Source organism: Pieris brassicae, chromosome 10 (genome assembly GCF_905147105.1).
Source record: "Pieris brassicae chromosome 10, ilPieBrab1.1, whole genome shotgun sequence".
Lineage (NCBI taxonomy): Eukaryota > Metazoa > Arthropoda > Insecta > Lepidoptera > Pieridae > Pieris > Pieris brassicae.
In genome coordinates this window covers 11,081,190-11,107,095 of record NC_059674.1, presented here as the reverse complement: position 1 = coordinate 11,107,095, position 25,906 = coordinate 11,081,190, and the positions used below count along the sequence as shown (strand labels likewise).

Here is a 25,906-nt window from a genome sequence, read left to right as displayed (position 1 = left end):
TACTCTAACAAACTATATTCGATCTATGTCTGCAATCTATTTTATTCCGTTAGAATCCATAAAAATGTAATTATAACAATCAATATAATATTTTTAGAGCTTTTGGAGCTTTCTTGCTTTAAATTTACATAAATCTGGATGTTAAAGTAAGCTATGTGTCGTATCACTGAGCCAAGTTTATGAATTTTGAAGAATATGTACTTTTATAAATTACTAACTAATATTTAATATCAAACATGTGGTTAGGATACTTCTCGGATCTTATTGCAAACTAAAAATTTAGATTATTGTAAATTGTTTCTAAGTTTAAAATAAAAAGGATATTATAACATAGCACGAAAATATCCTAAGACAAGGCGAAAGTGTAATCTTCATTAGAAGAAGAAGAAGGAAGCCCAGGCTATTGTAGGTGTCAGCATGCCCATTTTCATTGTGAGTGGTGAAAGTACAACACGCTTGGTATGTTCTGAATCAATTATTATTTGACACAGCGTAAAATTTAGAAGTCAGGGGGACATGCAGTCAAAGTTAATCATTTTTTGTAATTATTATGCAGAATTTATAAGTATTCTACTACTACTAAGGAAAGCACTTTTGCATATTGATTAGAAAATTGTATTACAGCGTGATCTGAGTCTAGGCCGCTCTTGCAGAGAAATGTGTCTGCCCCACGGCCTATAGTAGGGCTTAAACTTACGAGATTTTATACTAACAGATTCGTGTTTCGTGTTTATGATGACATTTAATTTGGTTCCTAGGATAGTTGACTTCTAATGATTTAGTTAACTCATTTGCTGCATGAGTGAACTTTGTTACAAAATCATGTAAGTTCCATGCTCAGAATAGAGATCTATACTAATCCTACGAATACTAATATAATGGAACTATAGTTTAAACGTCTCAGCTTTTTCCAGTCAAATTTTTAAAACTTGAATACAAACTATTTTGAAATATATATTTAAAACATTAGTTATAAAAGGATAGTTTTTCTTTTCTAAGTGAATAAGACTTCTCTACACGTAAGCTTCAATCTAATTGTAGTGTCGAAATTAGTGTCATATACATGCGCATACGCTGTGACGTCAGAGTGGCCGGCGCGCGCCAATGGCGAGGAAAGGCGGTGCTAATCAGTACCGCCCACTTAGCTTACGGAAAAACTTGGAAAACTTATTTATAGTTTTCTGTAAACATATATATGTCTAATATATAATATATCTTTTTTTTAAAACGTTTTAAGTTTGATTGACATCCAAATAGCATAGTAGTAGATACAATATAGCTATCAAACAGACCAGGCAAACTTGTAGATTTCTTAGATCTATAATTATTAGATACATTGGAACCCTACGCAAATGTTTTACATTTAGTTATAAATCTATAATAAAACTAAAATTAAAATTACAATAATGAAACATTACTTACGATATTATAAATCAATCCAAAAATTGAAAAAAATAACACGACATGAAATCCATAACTCACGAAACAATTACGAGTAAACAGTCGGAAGCTAGAGCGAGCTTTAATACGTATACCCAGAGTATAAGGGGCTCTTTATTGTGAATGCGCGCGAGTGGATCACACGTACGGCACCGTTACTTGAGCCATGATGAGTTGGGCCGCTGAACAGCCCGCTTTGGAGATCAATGAGGCGGTCGGCAAACTGTTGCAGTCCTTCAACTATGAAACTATCGTGCCTCAACCTAACAAGTGAGTTTTTTATACAGTGATTTAGTTTTAAAATTTTATATGCATTTTTAACAGTGTAGTATTTAACAGATTTTATTTTTGCTGGTTTGGCTGATTCAATATAGTTTGGTCTTAATTTGGTCGCGAATGAAAAAGTTTATTTATTAATATAAATGAAACCATACTTTTTTGGCGACTACAGTTTTTTTTCAATTACTTGTAAGTTCTTTGCTGGACGAATTGATTTACGAGCTACAGGAGCACACTTAAATAGGTTAAGAATTATCTAACCATAACTAATAAAACAATGAAAATATGTTTTAATTAGTTAACTTTAGAAAACCAATAGAGAAATTGTTTACATTAACTTATTACGTATTTACCTAATATTAATTACGATTGTGATGGTGTACAATTATTTATTATATTTCTATCATTAATTTTACTTGGACTATACTAAAAAAAATTACGTGTACAAGTAATATTTTTGATTAGTTCTAAACCAAAAATTAATGTACCTAATGTAAAAAATAAACACGAGATATAAAAATATATATTTGTTGTATTGTAAATAAAGATAAAAGAGTAATGTAGGCTTGCAATGCTGAAAGTATATAATATCGTTTATGAAAACCTAAACATAACAATTATACAGTATTTAATATTTTCTTAACCTATATAATAACAAGAGTTAAAAATTAATAAAAACAAATTTAAAAAGTCAGATTCCCGTGGCAGTGTACCTTTAACGCTTGCAGCATTTCCTCGCTGTATTGCGATACTTATTCGTTGAGCGAGGAAAGCGATATAAATAAGTTGAATTCCGATTGCGGTAACAAAATCATTTAAAACATACATTTCCATATATATCTGTATATCCGCAGTAGAATTTTATATGACAATACATTTAAGAACATTTGCTTATCTAGAAAGTGCGCACTGACATTTGCAATACGACAATAAAGCTTTTAATTGCGTTTGGATCTCAAGTACTTGACTTCAAGTACACAATACTTAATTATATGAACAGTACTTGTTCTATTTTTAGTTATTTTCGTTATTCTTTGTAGAGACTAAGAATAAAATTCATTAAGATCTGTGTTAAATACTTCTAATATTTTTCTGATTTACAATATGGTTTAGTCAAAGCACCAAACGGTTCAATTGAAAATTGTTCATAATGATGATCAATCTTTCTAAATAGCCATGATGATCCCCAACCTTTGATAGGATGGCACTTTAAGAAGAATGTTATTAAAGAACTATAAATAAGGAACCTTGTTCAAAGATCTAAGCTTAATAACGGAAGCGACTAATTATAATATTTAAAAATTATATGGATAAGATCCTTCCTCGTGAAGCACTCACTTTAAAAAAAAGCAAGCGTACAGACGTCGGGGGCCGATTTTGCTAAATATACCTAAAGTACCTAAAGACAGCTTGTGTAGAAATTTTACATTAAAGTTATTAATCGCGTCGTTGATGTACAGCTCTATAAAAATAATCTGTCATACATTTCTCTTTTTACACAATTAATTTTTTAATAAAGGATAATCTAAAGAAAAAAATCCTGGCTTGTTTATAAACAAATTATTAAAAAGTATTCATTTTGCCCATTAAACATATCTTTAGACCAGAAAGTCGTTCATTGTGAATAATAAACATTGTAACGATAAGAATGGGAGGAGTTTCTACGAATTGACTTTAGGTATGTACTCGTACGGAGAATTACGACAATAATGTACGATGATAATATTGTAGGTACCTAATGAGTTGGCCATTGGGCCCAAAATGTTGAAAATGACTCGAAACGAGTAATTTCCGCATTTTTATTTTCGTAAACCGTTTATTGAACATTCTGTGAATATAGGTGAGTAGGTTTCAGTGTACATCATCTACGCCTTTAGCCAAAATTCCGGGAATGTTATCTAACTCATTTTTTGGCTTGCACCATCTTGTATAGGGTATACACTCCATCAGATGAACAGGACTCTTGGTCTGCCAAGAGTGAGTTGAGGGTTGTCTCCATTATACTCCTATTTGCAATATTTCTTTGCCTATACATAACGGTTCCTCACGATGTATTCTTTCACTGTTTCATTGTTAATTCATTAGTGCAAAGTGCGGCTTCGAACGTTCAGGGTTGAGTTTCGCATACAAGCATTAGGCTAAAACTGATATATTATATGTATGTTTATTTGTTACTCGATTTGGTTAAAATGCATACATTTTTACTATCTACGAAGATGAAGTCAGAACCTGTCATTGAAAAAGATTATTTATTCATTATTGGAACTTTTAATACGAGTACAATCATAAGTTTTGTTTAGCGCAGCCCGGACATACAACGACCAATATTTAAGCCTTGACTTGTTTAAGATATCGCGGAATATGATTCAAAGGAGTAATATTATCAATAGCGCTAAATCACCTGCATCATGCACACCCCATATACACACCTTCACGTACATACTCTCACTTTCACACCATCACATAGCACAGCCGAATTAGGTATTACGTATTTCATAATATTTTTCTTTCATAAATATTTGAACCTTTTTGTATGTATTCTTTTGTTACGTATTCTATAATTGTTCTTTGTTGTAGGTTTATCATGTTATCTGTAGGAATACGAAATACATAAATAAATAAATAATTTATTTTTCTTCCAAGAATATTTCTCTAAAGATACCGAAAAGACTCCAAACATTCGTTGTTACGTTAACCGTCATATATTTTATAGTTGGAATCCATATCATAATATAACAAATTAGTATTGGTCTGTTGACAGCTATGATAGGTACATGACCCGGGTTCATCGGTACTTCATAAAAGTAGCACCGCCTCTAATTGAAATGCTTCTAATCGCTTATCAGCTCCTTGTTCATTAATTCCCTATCTTATGACTCATTTGTGACAATTATTTTAAAAGATGTCTTCTCTAATTACAAAAAACTTAAAACCATAAATATTAATAATGCTTAGAGTAACAGTAATAGTTTCGGGTTGATACAGTTTTACTTACAAAGAATTTCGCTAAGATTTTTCAAGACGCGTTCACGTTGCTGTGAATATTACTAGGAAGTCGTTCAAGAGAATATAAGAAAATAATAATGTGAAAAGAAGAAAATAATAGAGAATAGAAGAAATAATAAAAAAAAAACACCTGAGTTTTAGATTTCTGTATCTATCATATTTTGTTTTTCTAATAGAAATTGTCTATGGTCATCCTTTCGTGTCTGACACACGCCGTCGATTCTTTGTTTCTAAAGCATGCTGGTTTCCTCACGTGTGTTCCGTTATCCTACGGACGAGTGTGAAATACATAGACTGAAGGTCCATTGGTGCACAGCCGGAGGTTAAACCTACGACCGCAGGGATGTGACTCGCACCCTGAAGCCACTAGACCAACACTTGTATAATATAGTTCCATAGATAATATTTCCCTTTATTCTCTTACACACTCGAAACATCGATTTAAGTAAATATTGTTTACTTAATTATTCAAAAATAAGTAATAAGAACAGCTTTAACTCCTTGAGTAGGTTATTAGGGTGTCTCGCGGTCTTCTTTATCATCTTCCTGTTAGGTTTCGATTTGTTTCCGCATTTGGGGCGATAGCGCTCCCCAAGCTCTGAGCAAACATTCTCATTGTGGGGTGCTTATCTTGACGAGGGACTCCCCAGAAATATTATAACGTTAACTATACTTGTAAGATCTAATGAATTTCATACAAATGATTTCATCACATAGATGATGCAGCAAAGGGAACACATATATTTAATTTATATACAATTTATTGACTTTATCTTGTCGAGTTGTCAATCTCCAATTATTACTGATCGGTTTAATTCTCTCTATTTACGCAGAGTTTGCCTCTCCACTCTACAAATTGTTCTGAAGAGTTTATTGGTTTGATCTCTTCTGCCTCGTTTCATTACCGTACGACACGTATTTAATCTAAATTTCATCCGCATGACGTTAATGTCTGGAAGTCCACGGTCCGCTTCACTAGACATTTACTTTTGCGGACTAGCAAACTGTGAAATCGATTCCCGGTGGGGATCTTCCCTGGGAGATAGGATTTTTAAATATTTCAATAAAGAGCTTCTACTAAACTGGGTGTCCATGGGCTGGCCTTTTGGGCGTACAGTAGTACTTTTTACGGCCTTACATACTTTCAAATACCTCATATTTAATGTTAAAACACATTGATTTTAAAATCGGGTATATCCAGGGTCATTGACACAGAGTAAAATACATCATATTTTAAAGACAAAAAGCAAATCTTGATCGAAAACGTTTCTAACGCATATGAATACTAATATTTGATGTAAGGATGAGTCATTAATAGGAAATACAAAGCACTCGGCTAGATTAAGATTTCCTCGCCCACACCGTGTTTGTTTAAAACACGGCAGATTTGAGCCTACCCTATAAGTGGGGGCGCAAACACGTTCACAGGTGCCGCCGCGACCTCGAGGGTGCTTTTGGCATTCCCGTTATTATACAATTCTGATTATCTTACGTACAGCGTTGTATAATATTGTATATTGTAAAATATATGTGAAATCATTGTCATTAGTGGTAACTTGGCATAGTTCGCGTGAAAAACAATACGCGCATATAGAGGAAAACGAAGATTCCGCGTCCCTTTTATGTAATAGGCGAGAAAGTTTGATATGTAAATCAATTTTAATTAATTCGAGGAAACCTTTAAGACGTAACGTTTAACTAAAAACTCTTTGAGAATATCCGAAAAAACTTATATTACAGTACCTTACCTACGAGATTCATTTTACATTTACACTTCTATTAATAAACCAGTCTTAAAGAATGATATAATATGTACTATCGCTTCTTTAACTACAAAAAGTCGTATGAAATTTCGAAGTATTTCCAATATCATTCCGGCTCACTTTCTATAATATGTTGAATGGAATAATCCAAAACTTCTGAGTTTTAGAGCGGTTCGAGGTGTATCAAATATTGACAGAGTGTAATCTAGTGGTGCGGCGTATGTGTGTTGTGTGTGGTTAGCGGAGCGTTGGTAATGCGCGCGGTTAGCACATATGCTCTTCATTACCGCATACCTACTTATTTGGTATACCTCTCGCTAAACGTTATTCGCGATGCGCTATTTAAGGGTTTCAGTACACTTGCTATAGTGATTTAAGGCATATATGGTGTTGGCAATTTGTATTTTAAAAGCTCAGAAAACGTCACTTGTGGAAATGTTACAGACGCAGAAATAAGTATGTCCCAAGCACCGTTTTGTGTTACGGGAACGCAAACGAAAACTTGTGGGATAAATTTCAGTAAAAACTGACAAGACTTTCGTATATTTTAGACACATTAATAGTATCTATAAGATTCTTGTATAATGATTTTGGTTACCGCATGTTACAACAAATGTGACGTCTAGTTATCAAAAAAATTTTAGCGTTACAATAAGGATAAAACTATATTTTATACACCAGTTTTGAATTAACAATAAAAAACAAGTTATAATAGTGCGAAAAGTGTATAACAAACTCAGCAACGTATCGAAGAATTACAGAAATATTTTATATTATTTGCATTGAAAGGGACAAGGGACTGATAATGACAAAACCTTTAGAATTCTGAAACTTACGTATTTATTCTTACAATTTTATGCAATTTTCAATTAGGTTAAACTAGAACAATGCTTCGTGTGCGGAGATCTTAAGTCGTATGTACAAATAAATGCAAAAGCTCTCAGCGCTATGATTTCGAATCAGTAGAATTATAATTAAATTATCCCATGGTGTTAGAAACAAGTGGACAATAGTGTTACTTCGAATACGTTATCTTTCTGTTGCCAAAGACATGACAAACATGTAAAACAAAAAAACTTAGCGATTAAAAAGAGTGGCGAAGAGTTTATTGCCAGCCTTCTTTTCTGTTCTACGCCCTTGATTTGAGAACTAAAATTAAGAGAATGTAAAATTAGAAGCAATTATTGTATATTTCTTCTTCTACGTTCATAAGTGTACATTGTGTTACCTATATGAATAAATGATATTTGACTTTTAATAGCTATTTTTTTTAGGAGTTTGTTACTTAACAACAAATAATTTGTTATTTAGCTCTTAGATAAGTACATATATAGTCAACAAATGATTATTTGTCTTTGAGAGAATGAATTTATTTAGCAGCTCTGCAACCTTGGGGTGTTAGTTATAATCTGTTTTATATAAACTACCATAAACAAGCACATAAAATACATTCCAATACTCAAGTAGTAAAGTAGACTGTAGACACAGATGCGTTCCCATGTTAGTATAACTTAGCTATCAACTTATCATGCTACTGTCCGGGCTATCAATGACGTACATACTCTTGAAGATAGCCACATATACTCGTATTATTCCTTTTTTTACTACGTTTGGGTTACATGAGCAGAGTTGCCCTGGTGGCCTGACTGTGCGACTTTCATCCCTGAGGCTGTGCCCATTTGACACGCGCTCACGAAAATCAGACCAAGACTACAGAAATCTGAGACCAAGATTTTTTAGGCCGGGTTGCTTAACACGAGAGCAGAAAACCTGGAACAATTTTCCGGTGAAACAATGATACGTATGTGTGTATACCCAATTGCCAACAAGACTTTAGTGTTACACACATCATTCTGAATAGTTTTCCAAATGATCGTTGCTTAAAAATTTAATATTTCTCGTACTAAGTGTACATTATCGAATTTTCAAAAAAACTTAAGTACACGCGTTAGAAGTTATACGAGTACTTCTTTGGCGTAACAGGATAAAAATCTTGTCCAAAATTTTACTCTACTTATGTATAAAATACGACACTAACAATAGAAAACAGGTATTTAATACATTGAATGTTTTAATATAACGTATCTAGTTAAATAAAGTTTATTTAAATATCACAACATAAAATGTTGATCATAACTAGCTTCAAAGCCTAGTCAAAAAAACCGATACCTAAGTATCGTTTTTTGTTGACGATGTGCGCGCGCATCGTAAAAATTTACTCTCATCGTTTTTCCCTAATGCGCCAAAAGAAGTATGACTTCAACAAGAACTATTACAAAGATTTTTATAGCTGTATTTATGATTCATAAATAAAATAAAGAAGAGTACAATAAGAGAATTTTTATCAAATAAAAATAACTACAGTCGATGATTGATGATCTATGAAATATGATCTTTGTAGATCATGTATCTGTGGATGATCCGCTTAAGATTGTATGAAGAGATTGTAGGCTAGATAAAGTATACTCCATATGTTTTCAAATGGAGTATACTCGTAGTTTACTTATTAGTAGTTTTAAATTTATATAAAATAAATTTATATCAGATTTAGATAAAAACACTTCGGAAATTATACTGTAAATATTCATCGATTTAAAATTCTTAATAGATATATAGTCTAAGGCAAGTCGTTAGCGATTTTTTTTAATTAGGAAAGAAACTGTTTTTTTAAGGTATGCAGAACACGATCATAATAGCTGTCACTGAGAGTACATAATCAAAACTTATAAACTTCAAAGCTTATTTCTATTACTTATGTAAGAATTCAAATGAGCTTTGAATTTTATCACTTTGGCTCAAACCTTTCTTCGTAGAGACTGAACAACTCTTCTGTTGCAGAAACATTTCTGTATTCAGTGAAAATTTTTATTTAAAACTTTATTAAATTTTCTATGAGACAAGACCATAATCAATATGCAAACGAAGCGACAAAGTAAGTCGCAAAGTAATCCATATCTACACGTGTGAAAAATTAACCCCAACATTGATAACAGTGAAAGTAAATACATTCCTTCACACGATTTTCTACCCTTTATTCCCAAGGTATCCAGGTGGCCATGGTCAAGTATATGATAAGCCACTCGAATAAGCTACTGTCGTGTTTAACAGCACCATTAATTGTTTTATGGCCGTCAAATCGGCTGTAAAGATAAATGTGGGGGATGTTTATTTCAAGACGCTGACAGAATAGGACATCTGCTTCGACATGTCAATTGTCAATTTCATAGAGGTTTGGTGACTTAAAAAATAATCTTAGTTTAAAACAATTTAACCAATCACCGTCCAATCGTCGATTATCGCAGCCTAAACGCAGCCTATTATTTAAAGTCTGTAATTTCTTTTCAAATAATTAATTATTTAGCTATTTTAAGATTATGTGTTCTTGGGTAAAATGTAATTTTAATGAAATTTTAATCTCGCATTTGTTGCCATACTAACGATATTATTTCCATATAAAAAATTATAGCATGGTAACAAACGGTATCTGTAGTCTCCGTTTTATAGAAAGGCTACTTATATATACTATAAATACCTTTGAACAATGTTGATAAACACAAACATGACATATTATTCAAATGCTCTTTGCAAGCGTGAAGTTGTTAACCCACTATGGTACATTTTGTTGCATTCGCAAGTTTAGTGGCGAGGCAGGGAGTTGCAGAAATAGTGTGGGCGGATCGTCACAGATGACAGCTATCTCTGTTCTTTATGACTTCCTCAGCCAACGGCCGCCCGGCGCATGCGCAATGACCAAATTAAATAAACATTACACGAAAATAGTGGCATTCCGTATGCGTATTTTGGAAATCGTTTTTGGGAAGCGAACGTATCGTTTGCAAATTGTTATGTACAACTTCGGCCAATTTAGAATTGATGCAATTTTTAGTTACAAAATCATAGAATGAAATACATTCAGCCAACCAGTGCCGTAAATGAAGGCTTCACAGTTATTAGAATATTTCAAAAATGTATTCTTAATTATTTAAATAACCACATCATATATTGGGAATTAAAAACCAAAGTGCCTACTATTCTCCTATACATATCTGAGAAGAGACTCATTGTTACGACTAGTTTTTAAATACATGTACTTTGTTTCACCTATAAGAAATTTGATATACAAATTACCTATAGCAAGTATAAACATATGTAACATTAACAGGTCAAATTACCTCGCCTACTTAAACAATAACATCGACCTAAAATATAACCGAAAATATGACACGTTCCACTATAAATAACATAATGCTACGGTTATTATTTCATTGTTTACCGGTTAGTTGCCTAGTTATTCCTTACTTATAGGCACGAGCAGATTTTGGCTCCCACTATTCTGCTATGTACCTCAGACAAAGCTGTGATAGGCAAAAGAGAATATAGATGGATGGTATGGCTTACGCTCTCCAAATTGTCTATGATGTAGAAACTCTCAGATTAGCGAATTTATTAACGAATCAGTCAGTATTATAGACAAAAGATTTAATTACATTGTATGAAACAACGTTGATTTTGCCGTGATTTTCTCCAACGCGAACTTTCATTCATCACGTTTAATATGGCCAAGTTTTGTGCCGTTACAATCACTAGAATTTAGTTTTATTTCTCAATAATGAGTTTCAGCAACCAAATATAACATATGTTATAAATATGAAATAATTCCTAGATGTTACGATGAAAATCAAATACTACACGTGCCCCCGATTTGCGTTTGAGTCATGTGTTGGCTCTCAACTACGAGTGTTATGACCGTGAAATATTTAGCCGTAAATCACAATTTCGGACTATAAAACTTTTTGTCATGACGTACAGTAATGGGTTTAAGCCATTTGTAATTAACATCAATTCCTGTATTGGAAATCATAATTTTTTATCCCTCTTTGTTAACCAAGATGGAAATTTTAACTCGGGGTGCTTTTGGGTATATTTCATTTGTGGTGCATCTAATACCTCATTGGGATCCTCTTTGGGATTACTTGCTATGGTAACGGGCTATGTCTTCTTCAATGAAATATTAAACTGGTTGTCGAAGTTTATTATAAAAATATAGGAAGCATTTACGCTGTAAATCTTTATAAAACTTGAAAAACAATAAGAATTCATCGATTGTACAACGGTTTGTAACTATCTAAAAACGGTGTACTCGGGTACACAATTTAATTCCTATTACTGTTCTTTTTTAAATTTCTAATTGCCTAAGTTATGCAACTACAACCAGCTTTGCATTTCACAAAATGGTATAAATTTACAATAATTAAAGTCTGCCAGTCTGTCTTCCTATCTATAGTTTTGCTATTAGGAAATATTTTTTTGGAATCTATAAATAATATTGTCTTTTGTTAACATAGCTTTTTCAATATTAAGAAACGTCGGAAAAATTTAAATTTAAAATTATGTAAATGATTATAAGTTTATAATAATAATACATAGCTTCAATCCGTTTAAAAAGTGTCTTCTTAATCTAGAAATAACATATTTTGTAATGTAATGAAATTATTGTTGGTATTTAATAGTAAATTTTGTTTAAAATATTAAATTTTAATTGCTGTTTCTTGCTAATCACTACTAGTGTCACGACTAATCATTATACGCAGCTAGAAAACAGATGGTGCAGCGTGGTGGGTCTCGTCAATGTCCCTGGAACTAGAAGATTTATGGCTTGTTTTCGCTTGCGTTGAATCTGTGGTACATGCACAAAAATATATTTGAGTTGTACAAATAATTCGTTTGACGAGACTTTTGTTTTATTTAAGATAAATATTTTAAACGCAGACGAACATTTGTAAATATAAAACTAAAATAGTTATAATCACAAAACTTTCATAGTACAGCAAGGACATTAGGCACATAGTCAATTTTGAATAATTATGTAAAATACTACTACTACGTCTATGGAAGAAGCATTTGATAGCCTATCGTTTCCCTATATGGTATTTTGAATAAGACAGCATTTTTTAAATATTTCAATAAATTAGAAAACACTCCAGCCTCAAACGAATTTTCTTCTAGTAATTAGACCAGTGATTTCCAACCGTTTTCGTGCAGTGACTCACCTCAGCCTTTCTAAAAATGCTCCCCGAAATTTTTAATAAAAAATTGAATTGTTCACTAGAGAAACTAAAATGCTAGGTTTTAGGAAGAAATTAGTAGAAAATAATTAATAGAGTAAGTTAATTTTCAAAACATAATAAAAAAAAACGAAAAACAAAATGAAAACTAAATTTGCATATAGCGTGGGGTCGTGGGAGCGTGCACCCCACGTTGTTAAACACTGAACTTTGAAGACCTGTGATAGTGATAACTGTCAATATCTTTAAGGAATAATGTAGCTTTAACTGGTGAGTAGCTACTACATAATGAAATGTAGAAATTTTCCTATGCACGATTATTATTAGTATATAGAGAATTACAATAAAAGTTGCCTCCTTATTCATAAAAACTACATCTCTGTAGTGCTACTCTTTAAATTAAAGTATCTCTTTCGCATCTTTCTGTAAATACAGGGTTTTCACATGGATTGGATACTTTAGTTACGAGTCAAGATTGAGTTATTTTTTGGAATTAATTAGTAAATAAAAACATTTACGCTTTATTGATAACTTTTAATAAATATGAAATTCAATAACCAGTTAGAATGAAGAACATGTTTCCCAATACGTTCTGACTTATAAACAAGGAAGCCGCCATTCGACGAAGTCTGTAATTATTACTTCGAGTGATCCGTTAGAACTTATTGACGTGTCAGCGTTTGAAAAAGTATAATTTATCGTAGAGGAAACCCGAACGGCACTAGAAAATAAAAAAGTAATAAAATTCTCTTATTTTACGAGCGTAAAATGTCTTGAGGGCTGCCTCTCGGTGTTTAGTATTTACATGTTCACTGTTTACGTTAGTACATAAATGTTCTCGTAATTTATTTCGTTTATGGTCCACACTTGAAGGGTTTTTGACAATTATCGCCGAGCGTCGAAACCAATTTGTGTTTTGTCAAAGCGACGCCGTCAAGTGTTTGCTTGATTAACTTTTCTGGCACGCGTTTTAAGAGTAATATGGTTTGTGTTTAGTCCATATTGTAGATTTTTATGTAAATATATAGAAAGCAATAAAATTAAATTCATAAATAGGAAAAGTATTTAATAATATTGTTACTCATATTCGTGTTGTCTGTGCTGTCTTAAAACTAACAATCGAATTTCAACAATTTTTTTAGGTGCATATTCCAAAATTAACTTAATTATTATATCCACCGATCAATCTCTATCGTGCCTTCTCCATCTACGCGACACTGGCGAAGTACCTTGTGTCCAGTTGGCACAAATAGAAGCCATAAACAAGAATTGAATTGAAGAGTAATATGTATAGCTACCTATATCAAAAGTTCAACGTCTAAGCGTTAACAAAGTTTTTTCTAATTCGGTTAGAAAACTATTAATGATATGTGGCACTACGACTGTTATTATAATATCTATACTATCTAGACTTTGTAATCCTATTATATATAGTTATTTATTTATACCAGATAATATTTTATTTAGCGAATTTTTCCTACATAAATTATTAAATCTTAAATTGTTGTACAAATAAAACGAATTGTATATGTAGGAAACAATAATAAACTCATTTTAAATCTTGTAATAGATGTACTAATTTAAGGTATTTTGTTTCAGAGGTGGAGGTTGTATTCGACGGCCACACGTCAAACGTCCTATGAATGCCTTCATGGTGTTCGCACAAGCCATGCGTAAGCGCCTATCAGAGCAGAGACCATCTTTACACAACGCCGAACTTAGCAAATCACTTGGATCTATGTGGAAGTTAGTATATTTTTATATAAACGCAAATATATATTTGAATGAAAATACCTTGAGATGAACTGTTCGTTACTCAACCATGCGAAAACAATGGTTCAATTTATATAGTTGTAGTTCAAATAATCATGGATTACAAACATAATTAACAACGTAGCTACTCTACAAGCAGTAAAAGATTTTTTTTCGAAGAGTTTCGGTTCTTCTTTGAACTTCAGTGAAGGGCTTGTGGAATTGTCAATCTCGAACGTTATACTGATCGGCTTGATTCTCTCTCTCTACGCAGAGACATTGAGACTCTTTGCTTATTCTAACGTACAAAGTGTTCTCTGGAGAGAGTTCTGAAGAGTAGTTTGGTTTGATCTCTCTCTGAAATAAAAATTTCATCCGCATCACCTTGATGGCTGTAAGTCTTCCTCGGTCCGGCACATTTGGTGGCTGACCTTTTTTTGGGCATCCCATTGGCTAGGCTCGGTTGCCCCTATCCTGAAACAGTAGTTTAGTATATACGGCGTTACATTCCAAATACCTAATATATGTTATTAAAACACATAACGCTTTAAATTCGGGTTAAAACTTAACAAGCTTCGGTAAGCTTTCTACTAACCAAAGTAACAAAAAAAAACAAATACATAGATACAAAACAAAACATTCTTGTTTTTAATCATCTCATTATGGAATACATTAGTATGAATTAAGATATAGTCCTATAAAGAAAAAAAATATGTTAAAGGTTACTGGGGGAAAATCCGCGCTTGTAAAACTACGCATCTCACGCGTCGTGACAACTATCGTGCTCAGAGAACTGGGCTACAGTTATACCTAAGCCCTTATGGCACGAACTATTTGCCCTTATTAAAGCTTATTCTAAAATTGAAAAGAAATGCAAGCAATAGGCCGAGCGCGTGCGGCGTCCAACCGTGAAACGTGCATCGATTGTTTACTCATTAAAATGCTATCACCGCTAACATTGTGATAAGATCTTTAACTGTCCCGAATTTACGAGACCACTAATGATCTGTGTTTATAGTTATACTTTTAAAGAATTTTTATATAACATTACTAAGTAACGAAAACCAAGCGAAATTACTTGCTTTAAAATGGGTTATTGTGTTCGCTATTTAGAGTTTGTATTTATTTGTATCTTTGTAAAGACGACAAGGCAAGCTTACCAAACTCGGTCGAGGAATTTCAATGTTTAGACATTTCGATGTTTAATCGAGTGACATTGCATGAAGTTTACAGTGTACTTAAAAATTCCCAATATATGTATACTATAGGTGAGCCAAATCGAAATCCCTTATTTCAGATCGTAAAATAAGCCTTATATATGTATTGTACAATACCTAAAATATGAATATTCATAGGAATTATGATATTTGTAATTTTAGTCTAGTTAAAGTAGTTTCGACTTCTGACACTTTCTATATTTCCATTCTATGGCTGCCTGGAAAAAATCGCTTCTTTGATCGCGATTCCGTTACCCTAAATAAATGTCTCGTAACGAATCATGTCTAGTATGGCGTTTATTTACAAGATCATTACTATGAAACGAATTCCGATAAAAGAAGCCTCTGTATCAATATCGAAATTAAACTTATTTCAACAAGATTAATAATATAATTTATTATTATAAAAGTAGCGGAGCCGACAGACATTGTCCTGTCTTAACTATGAATATTAATTTCGAATTGGTATAATTAGCTAAAAAAATATTTCAAACTTACCAAAACTCCACATTTAATTGAAAAACAAACTATAACAAATACAACAAAAAAAGAATTAGCGAAATCGGTCCAGCCGTTCACGCGTGATGCCGTGACCAAGGGAAATAGGGATTTATTTTTATATATGAATACAATAATTTATGTAACGATTGAGAATTTATCTTAGGAAGTGCTTTCCTCACTAAACAAATAAGTATCGCAATACAGCGAGGATATGCTTCCAGCATAAAAGGTTGCCACAGGGAACAAACCTTTTAAATATGTTTTAATTATTTTTATCACTGAAAATACTGTATATTTGTGTGTTGGAAATAAATGTATGAGTTCTTAGGAAGTACTATACATGTTGCTATGAATCTGTCTTGGTAAAGGTGAAGGTTACTTTAGTCTAGTGGATGCTACTCAGTACTCATTCGTTTAACAGAGTTACATCTACAAAATAAATAATTTCCCAGACGTATTATTACCTTATTATCTAAATATATAATTTTATTAATCATTGCTAATTTTACGAACCTAACCACCCACGATGTTACCTTGACATGCCATCTTTGCGACTCACGAAAAGAATCGCGGTGAAAATAAAAGTTCTTATTGATCCGTTATCTAACGCATTCTTATTATTAGAATATTTTTAGATGTTACGTATACCTCTTAATGCCCTTTCCTTAAGTGACGTTTGCGCACATATTCGTATATACCAATTGGTGCAGGTCCTACTTATCCAAGGTCCGAATACACAATAGACAATTATTACAATGCTACCATTTTTATGGAAAATAGGTGATTATTACTTCGTACAATAACCATGCGAGACACAACCATTTATAAGCATTTTCAGTTTTCTTTGACACATGTCATCAATTTTTATTTTTAAATAGTAGATGTTATTTGACAATACCAATACCAATGACAATACCGTCTTCCTCAAAATTGTATTTCATTAAGTGACGTTTGCGCACATTTTTGTCTATACAAATTGGTGCACTTCCTAGCTATCCAAGGGCCGAATACACGAGCTCGGAATCTTACATTAAGCTAACGTTGGTTTACGTCTTTATACCTACAATTAAATTGGTAACAGATTTGTTATGTATATATGTGAAATCCTTAGGTATGTAGTGAGGTCACGGCTCACAACACTTGTAGCTTGACCGGCGTGGATGGCATCTGGAACCGTTCAGTGTTATCGGCAGCCACTGATCCCTCTTACCACTTAATCATTCTTTTCCCTTGCATATGTAGTATGTCAAAACTTTGTCTGTTTTGAAAGTTGTATAATATAAATGCGCGGAGAGCCTCTGCATATGTATCTATTTGTGCAATTTGCAAAATATTTTTATATAAATATTGTGAGGAAAACACGATTAAGGTCACGTCATCGTGGACATCTTGAATCAAGAAAAGAAGGAGGCCAAGATCAATGGTTGTAATGAAAATCAAAATTCAGAAAATTAACAATATTTATGTAGGGATCCCATTCTTAATTCTAGCTTTTAATATAAATCATCTTTTCAGAAGTCTAAGCGAAGAAGAGAAGATGCCATTCATAAAAGAAGCGGAAAAACTACGAAACAAACACAAAAAAGATCACCCGGAATACAAATATCAGCCGCGCCGCCGGAAACCACCCCCCACTTCCGCGCGGTTCAAAAGAGAGCCTTCGCCTGACAGGACCCAAATAGACTTTTCTAGAATAGAAATGGACGGCGCACTTTTAGCAGACGGCCCACCAGATGGAGCCGAATTAGACCAATATTTAAAACCTGCACCGATGCCTGAGTACCACGAGATGCAACCGCGATACACCCACACGTTAACACACGTTCCTCCCCTCTACACCCCCGTACCTCACTTACACCCCCCTTGCCCCGAATGGCACAATTATCCAGGACATCCATAATAGTGAAATGGAAATGGGTTTCATAAGTTAGACAGTTAATGATATAACGTATAAAAATGTGTATTCATAGCTATTATTAAACTGGAACAAAGAGTCAAATAAAGTTTAGTAAAATTACTAAACATTATCAAATGAAAGTGAATTAGAAACCTATTAAATGGCATTAAAACTTTTAGTTGTTATCTTTACAAAAACTTATAATATAATTAATATTGAAGCGGTTTAATCCAAAAAAGTTTTTGTTATTTAAAATTAGGTCACAACGCAAAAGACTTTAGTACTGTTTTTTTGTCACCATATGGATGTTAGATGGGTCGTCACGCACGTGCGTAATCGTAAGCAAATATTAGTTTTAGAAGTCTCCTATTAATGATAAAGCTCAGTAAAAGTAAGATAACCTAATTTTCAAACTTACTTATTGATTTTCGAACTTCCGGAAGCCCCCAATGAGGCAAGGGAAAGTTCATATCTGCATATCTTTTATTTTCTTAAGAACTCCACGAACACGTCGGCCATATTTAGGCTATTTTTTTAATTGTTCACGTTTGGGAGCTACATTCACTAAATAGTTATTGAAAATGTTAATAAGCATTGATGCTATTGTTCTGCGTAATTTTGTTTTTGAACGTTAATTGTTCCATTGTCTAATATTTCTGTCATCTTAAGCATAAATCATAAGTTTGTAAATAGATATTGATTACCTATAAGTTAGTATATGTTCGTTAGTGATATGTATTCTGTAGTTACGTAGATACATATTTATCTCCAAAGTAAATTAGATTCCTTTATTATAGTGCACTAAAAGATTGCGCAACACTTTACATTCACACGAAAATTAAGATATTCCTACCTATCACGTGTGTATATGTTAATTATGTTTCGAATCTTCATTGTTATGTTAAAATTACATATTCATATACCTACACATACTCTTAACAAAGCCAATTTGACAATATCCTTGCTTCTGTTTTAATTCGTCCTTGTAATTAAAAGTGTAGCCATCTTTGTGAACTAAATTAGTCTTATAACACTGATTTAACAATAACCTATAAAGATTTGCTGCTAATTGATTGTATAACAAAAGCACTTACCAGCTAAAACAATGGAATCAGTGATAAGGATTTTATAAATAAGGCTGTTAGTAATTTAATATATAAGTAAGATACCTTAAACGGCTTGATAAGTTATTGTGATTATAAAGAAGATATCATGTCATTAAATAAAACATTGATAAAATGTGTTAATCTTTATTGTATAGATGACTTGAAAAATAAATACCTTATCTAAAAGTTAAAAAGTTTTTTAAAAGAAATAATACAATTTAGTAGATACCGACCTGATTTTGAATGCGCAGATGTTACACAAAATAGAATAAAAATATCTATAATTATTCGGATCGGTCATAGCACAGATGAAAAATATTTTTAAAAAAGGAAAATCATCTTTGAGACGTTCTCGGAACCAAGGATATCATGGCCTCGATGATACCACGACCTCTGACTTCCGGCGGATCGCGCCCCCACAAAGCCTCCCTTGTTCATCTTATCACTTTTCGCTAATGAGACATAATATATCTGAGAAATATATGTGATGTCCACCGATTGATAAGTGTCTTAGGATCTTTGTTTACTAATCTTTATTGATTTCACCTACAACCTGAGTAGAAAGAAGTCACTATTCCAAAATGATAAAAACTAATTATACAATTATCACAAATAAATAAATTACGACTACTTTTTACTGTGTGTGTTTAGGTCATATAATAGATATAAATATATAATTAATCATTTTATTGTAGTCTAATACAAGCTTCTGAAATATTTTGTTCTTCAGCTTACACAATATACGTTTACCTTTATAGATATAGTTGACATACTGTATGAATCAGCGAGGCTTATTCTCTTCAATAAATAATATTTAATGCACACCATTATTTTTGTATTATCATTGTTAAGTACTTTAAACAATATAAATTTCATATAAAATTGTATTTGGAATAATAAAGAAACTAACTAACTGCTTCATTTCAGCTTTTATAATGGAGACAAAAAATCAAAGAGAATGGAAAAAATAAAGGTTGCTGTTATGAATATGTAATCGAGCGATGGAGATATTAAGATTGAGTGCAAATGATGCGCGCGGCGCGTGCGCCGATCCCAAAGCTCACATTACAGAGGTTCCGCCGACATCCTATACGCAACTTTTTGCTAACACATGAGATATTAATTATTAGGGCGGATAGTTTAACGCTCTATTTTATTTTTGTGGAATTGGTTAAAGTTTTGACTGTAATATAAGAATAGTAAGATAAGATTAGTTTACTAAGAATTATACGTATGACGTTACATTTTAGGACACATTTGTTTCGATTTGATTGTAAATTTGTAGCTTAGAGTTCACATACTCAATGAGCTGTTATATAGAATATTTTATTATTTGTTTTCGATAGAATTTTTGTACTTTATAATTTCTAATGAGCTATTGTGATTTTGACAAGACTAGAATCTGCCGTTTAAGACTGTCAAATATAACAATAACCAGTGCGTATGGCATGGCATCAGTACTTTACCATGTGGCTAAGTGTTTGAGCTCAAGTGGCGAGCGACAGTTCGTGTGAAAGTGAAGCTACCGGACACCAACGTAAGTCGAAACCAACGCGTCTGGGGAGCATCGCTAAGAAATCAATTCCAAATAAGTAGCAACATGTGTACGCTTGAATCATTGTATTGCGTTGCGTTTGAATTTCGAGGGCAATGAATTAATGCGAGGTCCTTAGATTATAGATAATATGTACATTTATTACATGCAAATTCGATCTTCAATTATTATATAGAATATACACAGTTAACAGTATAAATTAGGTTTAGGAGTAAACCCCTGTGGGTACAATAAATAAATAATAATAATTTATTGTGTTTCCTAATTTAAGTACCGTATAAAGTACAAGTAGTAAGAGACAAACACGGTATATCATAATCAAAATTTATTTGGGTAATACTCTGTAAATAAATAGAAGTGTCACTGCCACTAAAGAGCTTTCAGAGTTCAAAATGACGTTCCTATGAATGAAGGAGTAGTAGGTTTATGTCAATTGTCATGGTTTATTCTTTCGAGTTGCGAGATCAACTTACCGTAGTTTAAACAAAATATTATTTTCAAAATTATGTTTGATTATAATAAATCGAATGGGAAAGTTTCAGTACCGTAGAATTAGACTTCTATAAATTTTAAATGTGACTATTAATGGCCAATATAACGAATGGCTGGATTTAGCTGGTGAGACATTTTTTTTTCCGTATCATTTTATCAAATTCCTATAACTGGCTGTGACTCGTGAACAATTTAGGGTTTTAATTGATTCGTACTTGTCTTTAATTAGAACACATTGGTATAGTACTTCCAATCCATCCATCAAGATTCATCTATCATGAAATAGGAATGGTTTGTTTATAATTAAAATTTACAAACAGTATTATTTTATAGGTATTTGTCTGAAGGCTTCCAAGTAATAATTGAGAAGTCTAGAGAAGAAAAATGCTCACTAAAGGATGTACAATTGCGTTTTCTGTGCCCTGATGATTTAGAAGAGGTATGTGTTCTAAAAATATTTTTGGAAATCAACAGATTTTTGTGTTTTTAATTAAATGAGAATTAAAAAATTTCAGGTAAGGGCACTATGCAGAGAATGGTTTCCTATAGAATATCCACAATCTTGGTACGAGGATATAACATCGTCGGAGAAATTTTTTGCTCTAGCAGCTGTATATAAGAGTCAAATTATTGGTCTCATAGTTGCAGAGATAAAGCCATATCTCAAATTAAATGCTGAAGATAGAGGAATACTATCCAGATGGTTCGCCTCCAAAGATACCCTTGTAGCATACATACTATCATTAGGTAATTTAATTATTTCTTTTAACTATAAATTTATTTGTCTCTTTTGGAATTTAGATACATAAATACATTATATCAATTGGCTTGAATTCCTAATAGTGACAATAGTGGGTCAATTGCTAAACCATTACTAAAGATAACTATCTACTATATTACTAATTAAGTTTTGAAATGGTTATTGATAATATAGGTTTATTTTGCAGGTGTAGTGCGTTCCTATCGGCGATCAGGTGTGGCCACATTACTCCTAGATGTATTCTTGAATCATCTTGCGGGCCCAGTGTCTCAGCCTCCACACGAGCATCGTGTTAAAGCAATTTTTTTACATGTCCTTACTACTAATAAAGAAGCTATACTGTTTTATGAGAAAAAACGGTAAGTATCTTAAATACTCTAACATTACAAGTTGTTATAAACAGTAAAAATTCCTTAATAATTATTCCGTTAAACAGTCTTCAAATACTTGCCATCATCACCAATATTATAAATGTTTATCTTTATTTCAAAAATTAATTTTAATATGACTTGGGCTGCTCCCTAAGTTGAAATATTTTTAATTTTGTACATGCACAATTTCTACAATATCACAATCCCTAAGGTTTAAGAGTTTTGTTTTTTTTTTAAGTGCATCTATGGGATCAGTTAAATTAATTTTTAATTTCAGATTTCACCTACACTCATTCCTTCCCTACTACTATTCCATAAAGGGTAGATGTAAAGATGGATTTACTTATGTGTACTATGTTAATGGTGGACACGCCCCATGGGGCCTCTATGACTATTTCAAATATGTTGCCAGGGCTGCTTTGAGAGGTGGTGGTCTTTACCCTTGGATATGGGGAAAATTTCGTACAGCGCTCACAATAGCATGGCACAGATAACCAGTGAATGACATTTTAAAAACATAGACAATTAAAAATGTTTTTAAATGATAACAAACCGATGTTAGATGTTGACAAACTTATGCTTGTCTTCCAAGTTTTACTATACAGTGACTAAATTTATTAAAACTTGTATATTTTTAGTGACATTCTGCCTTATTCTACATAAAGATTCAGTATAATTCATTTTTAATTTCAATATATACATAATGGCTGTGTACTCTTGCCAGAAAAACTGGGCAGAGACAAATATAAACAGAACAAAGACAATTATTATAAGATGACTGGTATGTAAGAATTTACTATCAAGATAAATTTAAAATGTATAATTTAAGATGTTTTTGTTGTGACTTTACAAAGTCACTTAACAATGCTATTGTACTTGAAAGGTGTTTCATTTATAATAGAGGCTAATTATATAGAACTTGTAGAAAAGATTATGCAAACATTTTCTTTATTCTTATTAAACACAGATAAAAACAAACCTAAATACATATATAATTTAAGCATAGTCTAAATTAACAACATAGGTAAATAATATATTATTTTTTCAAACTGAAAATTATTTGTTAAACCACCTTTGTGTTTATTGTCAAAGAATGTTATTTTTTTATTATTAACTAACAATATAAGATACAAATTATAATACAAGGGGTATATCTATTGTTATTTTCTTCATTTTATTTTCGGGCTTGTATTAATTCTATTGCAATGTGATGCAGCATCAAGTATATTTAAGAAAGGAAGTTGCATAGGAAATTGCAGTTGTATTTAAATACCATCCTTGAAAGGATGAAATGAAATAATTCGTTATGGTCAAGAAATAATTTTTTGTTCTATGTATGAAAAATTTAATTAACTTTATTAACATCGAGGTGGTTCCTGGTGCGTTTGGTATTGTTTTAATCTATTTTAATGTAAAAATTGGCACTTAAATGTGACTTCAGCCATTTTATGTGATTCATTAATTTTAATATCTTACTAAAATTAATTTAATTTATCCGTTTACGTAATATATAGTAGGTTATTTCCTTATTGATATGGTTGAAGTGTTATCTAGAACGTAATATGTAATTTTTGATCCATTTTATTTTTATTCATATCCAGAACGTACTATATATTAACGCGAATTCAAAATAATGATTTTATTCACTGCCAGTAATAAGAGCTGTAATTAAATATAAGCAGTCTAATGAAACCTCGTAAGAACTTGAACTTGATTACTTTAAGAAAAAAAATCTAGTCTGGCTGGAATTACGTAAAAAAGAAGGTTATAAATTTTTATCTATTCGAATTTAATTTTTTTAATGAAAATTATCATCTATAGTACGATCTATTCGATTTAATTGTAAAATTTGTTATATAGAAACTACTGAGTACGTATTGAGTGTAAATGGCGTGGTATTAAATGTTGAATGTGCCTGTGTGTTCACATTGAGTAAATTTGTACCGAGGAGTGCATTATTAAATGTTATAATATCATGCAACACGTTTCATAAAATTCGTAAATATTTTCTGTATAGCTGTAAAGTCAGGGATGACAAAATTCAAATTTGGAATAATTGACATAGATGTTGGATTTTATTTTTTTGGTGATTTTGTTTTAATCTATATAAGATTAGCACAGAGACCAATGACTTTAGAAGTAATTCCTAACACAGTATCCTAAGTTTATTTTTATCACTTTGTCGCTTTATTAACGATAATATTTAATTTAAATTTAGAATTGTGTCCGATTACCAAAGTCATGCATGTATTTCATTAATAGATTTATATCTAAGGAAATGGTTATTGACAATTATAGTATTATTTTTGTGTTTATTTGTGATACGCTAAAAGTCAAAATTATTTATGTCGCGCAATGAAAGATCATCACCGATATTGAGAAAAGTATTGTTAAATTAATATTTAATTTCTATAATGTAAAATAAATATCATTGTTAACTGTTTCTTTAATTTTATCATGCCCATAAACAAGAGATCAAATTAAATATTTTTGGTATTAAGAACATATTTTAAAATGTTTGTCCAATTTGTATAAGCTTCTATTAAGAAGTCATGAGTGGTTAGGAAGGTGGATAAATAACGTTGATTTAAACTTAAGTGAGTCCCGTCATGGACGTACCTTTACGTTTTTACTTCTTAGCCCAATATGAAACGAAATGCAAAATGTCAGTCTGACACATTGTCTATATTTCATAGTCTATGATTTGAGGCTTATATGGTTAAGGCGGCAAGGCGTTCTTAATGCAAAAAATAATAACAATTTCAGAAATTCTTTAATAATTGCTTTTCATTCAACTATGCTGTACAAACTATACGCTTAAATTAGAATTAGCAATTAATAATTGCACGTAAAAAACTTAACAAGTAGGTACTTTCAACTTTTCGATTGGAATGAACAATTTCACCTTAAATACATAATTTACATATTAATAAAACTACGAAATGAAAACTATCAACAAGCAGTCACAATCGCCCAATGATATGTTTTTTTATGTATTTTTTATTTTATTGCGTTCTAATTAGATCTATAGCGTACGCCGAAGTGTGCGGCATAAATTTTACTAGAAAATGGGGCCGCAGCATGTAGCAGGGCGTGCAGACAATGATACTACGACACAAGGTTGCTTCTCTCCATGCCGGCTTTATGGTTGTGCCCTTTGAAGTCTTTGAGACGTATAGGGGAGGACTCGCTACCAGAATCACCCTGTAATAATAAATAAATATATTATTTTTGTAGTTATAATGTTTAAACTAAATAAAAAAAACCCTCAAGCCCCTGCCTATGACATAAAAACTAACGTTATTTCCAAGCGAGGTTGTCTCCTGCAGGAGCAGCTCGCTGTCTGTGCCCCGGGACTCCTTGTTCTTTAGTATGGAACGAGACCTGTCTCCTTCAAGGGGCCAGCCGCCACTCCCGCGCTTATTGCCATTTTTACCTAAAAATATATATAACACGTTTACGTAAGCCCTGTCGTAGCTTATTTTATTATTTTAGGGGTGTCTGCTAATCACTTAAAAATATATTTAAGGTCGATGTGATATATCTGCCGCAGTTGAGTAGTTAAATCAAAGAGTTAATTGCATCTCTAGACAGTTAATTAAATATCGATATTCAATCAAGTCCGGCTAAAGTTCCGACAGACAAGTGAGTGAACGAAATGTTTAACGAGTTTCCTAAACGTTCCTAGGCAACTAGGCTAAC

The 25,906-nt window shown here is 32.1% G+C and overlaps 3 protein-coding genes and 1 long non-coding RNA gene across 9 annotated transcripts in view; 2 read left to right on the top strand and 2 right to left on the bottom strand.

Moving 5' to 3' along the window:
* The first annotated feature begins 1,579 nt into the window (after positions 1–1,579).
* On the top strand, positions 1,580–19,145 carry LOC123715758 (transcription factor SOX-9-like). The gene is made up of 3 exons (XM_045671028.1): positions 1,580–1,710; positions 14,153–14,299; positions 17,539–19,145. Exons 1-3 carry the CDS (start codon positions 1,607–1,609, stop codon positions 17,921–17,923), a joined length of 636 nt encoding a protein of 211 aa, XP_045526984.1. The 5' UTR covers positions 1,580–1,606; the 3' UTR covers positions 17,924–19,145.
* On the bottom strand, positions 13,130–16,860 carry LOC123715759. 2 transcript variants are annotated; one of them, XR_006754468.1, is made up of 4 exons: positions 16,672–16,860; positions 15,466–15,639; positions 14,348–14,779; positions 13,130–13,274 (listed from the first exon to the last, which is right to left on the bottom strand). It is a non-coding gene; the product is annotated as an uncharacterized LOC123715759 (long non-coding RNA). The 2 variants fall into 2 exon arrangements; XR_006754469.1 differs by lacking the exon at positions 15,466–15,639.
* Positions 19,146–21,036: 1,891 nt separating the features above from the next.
* LOC123715600 (N-alpha-acetyltransferase 60) lies at positions 21,037–24,594 on the top strand. Its single transcript, XM_045670752.1, has 5 exons — positions 21,037–21,199; positions 21,407–21,512; positions 21,589–21,820; positions 22,021–22,192; positions 22,482–24,594. The coding sequence occupies exons 1-5, from the start codon at positions 21,183–21,185 to the stop codon at positions 22,696–22,698; spliced, it is 744 nt and encodes a 247-aa protein (XP_045526708.1). The 5' UTR covers positions 21,037–21,182; the 3' UTR covers positions 22,699–24,594.
* A 364-nt stretch (positions 24,595–24,958) lies between these two features.
* LOC123715236 (potassium voltage-gated channel protein Shab) overlaps positions 24,959–25,906 on the bottom strand; it is a 43,436-nt gene continuing 42,488 nt past the window's right edge. For 4 of the 5 annotated variants that reach the window (XM_045670168.1, XM_045670166.1, XM_045670169.1 and 1 more), the window contains 2 exons: positions 25,504–25,640; positions 24,959–25,408 (listed from right to left, as the gene is read on the bottom strand). In XM_045670168.1, coding sequence (XP_045526124.1) covers positions 25,313–25,408; positions 25,504–25,640 — 233 coding nt within the window. In that variant the 3' untranslated portion in view covers positions 24,959–25,312. Of the gene's footprint in view, positions 25,409–25,503; positions 25,641–25,906 lie in introns of those variants that run through there. The other variant, XM_045670171.1, reaches the window with a different exon arrangement.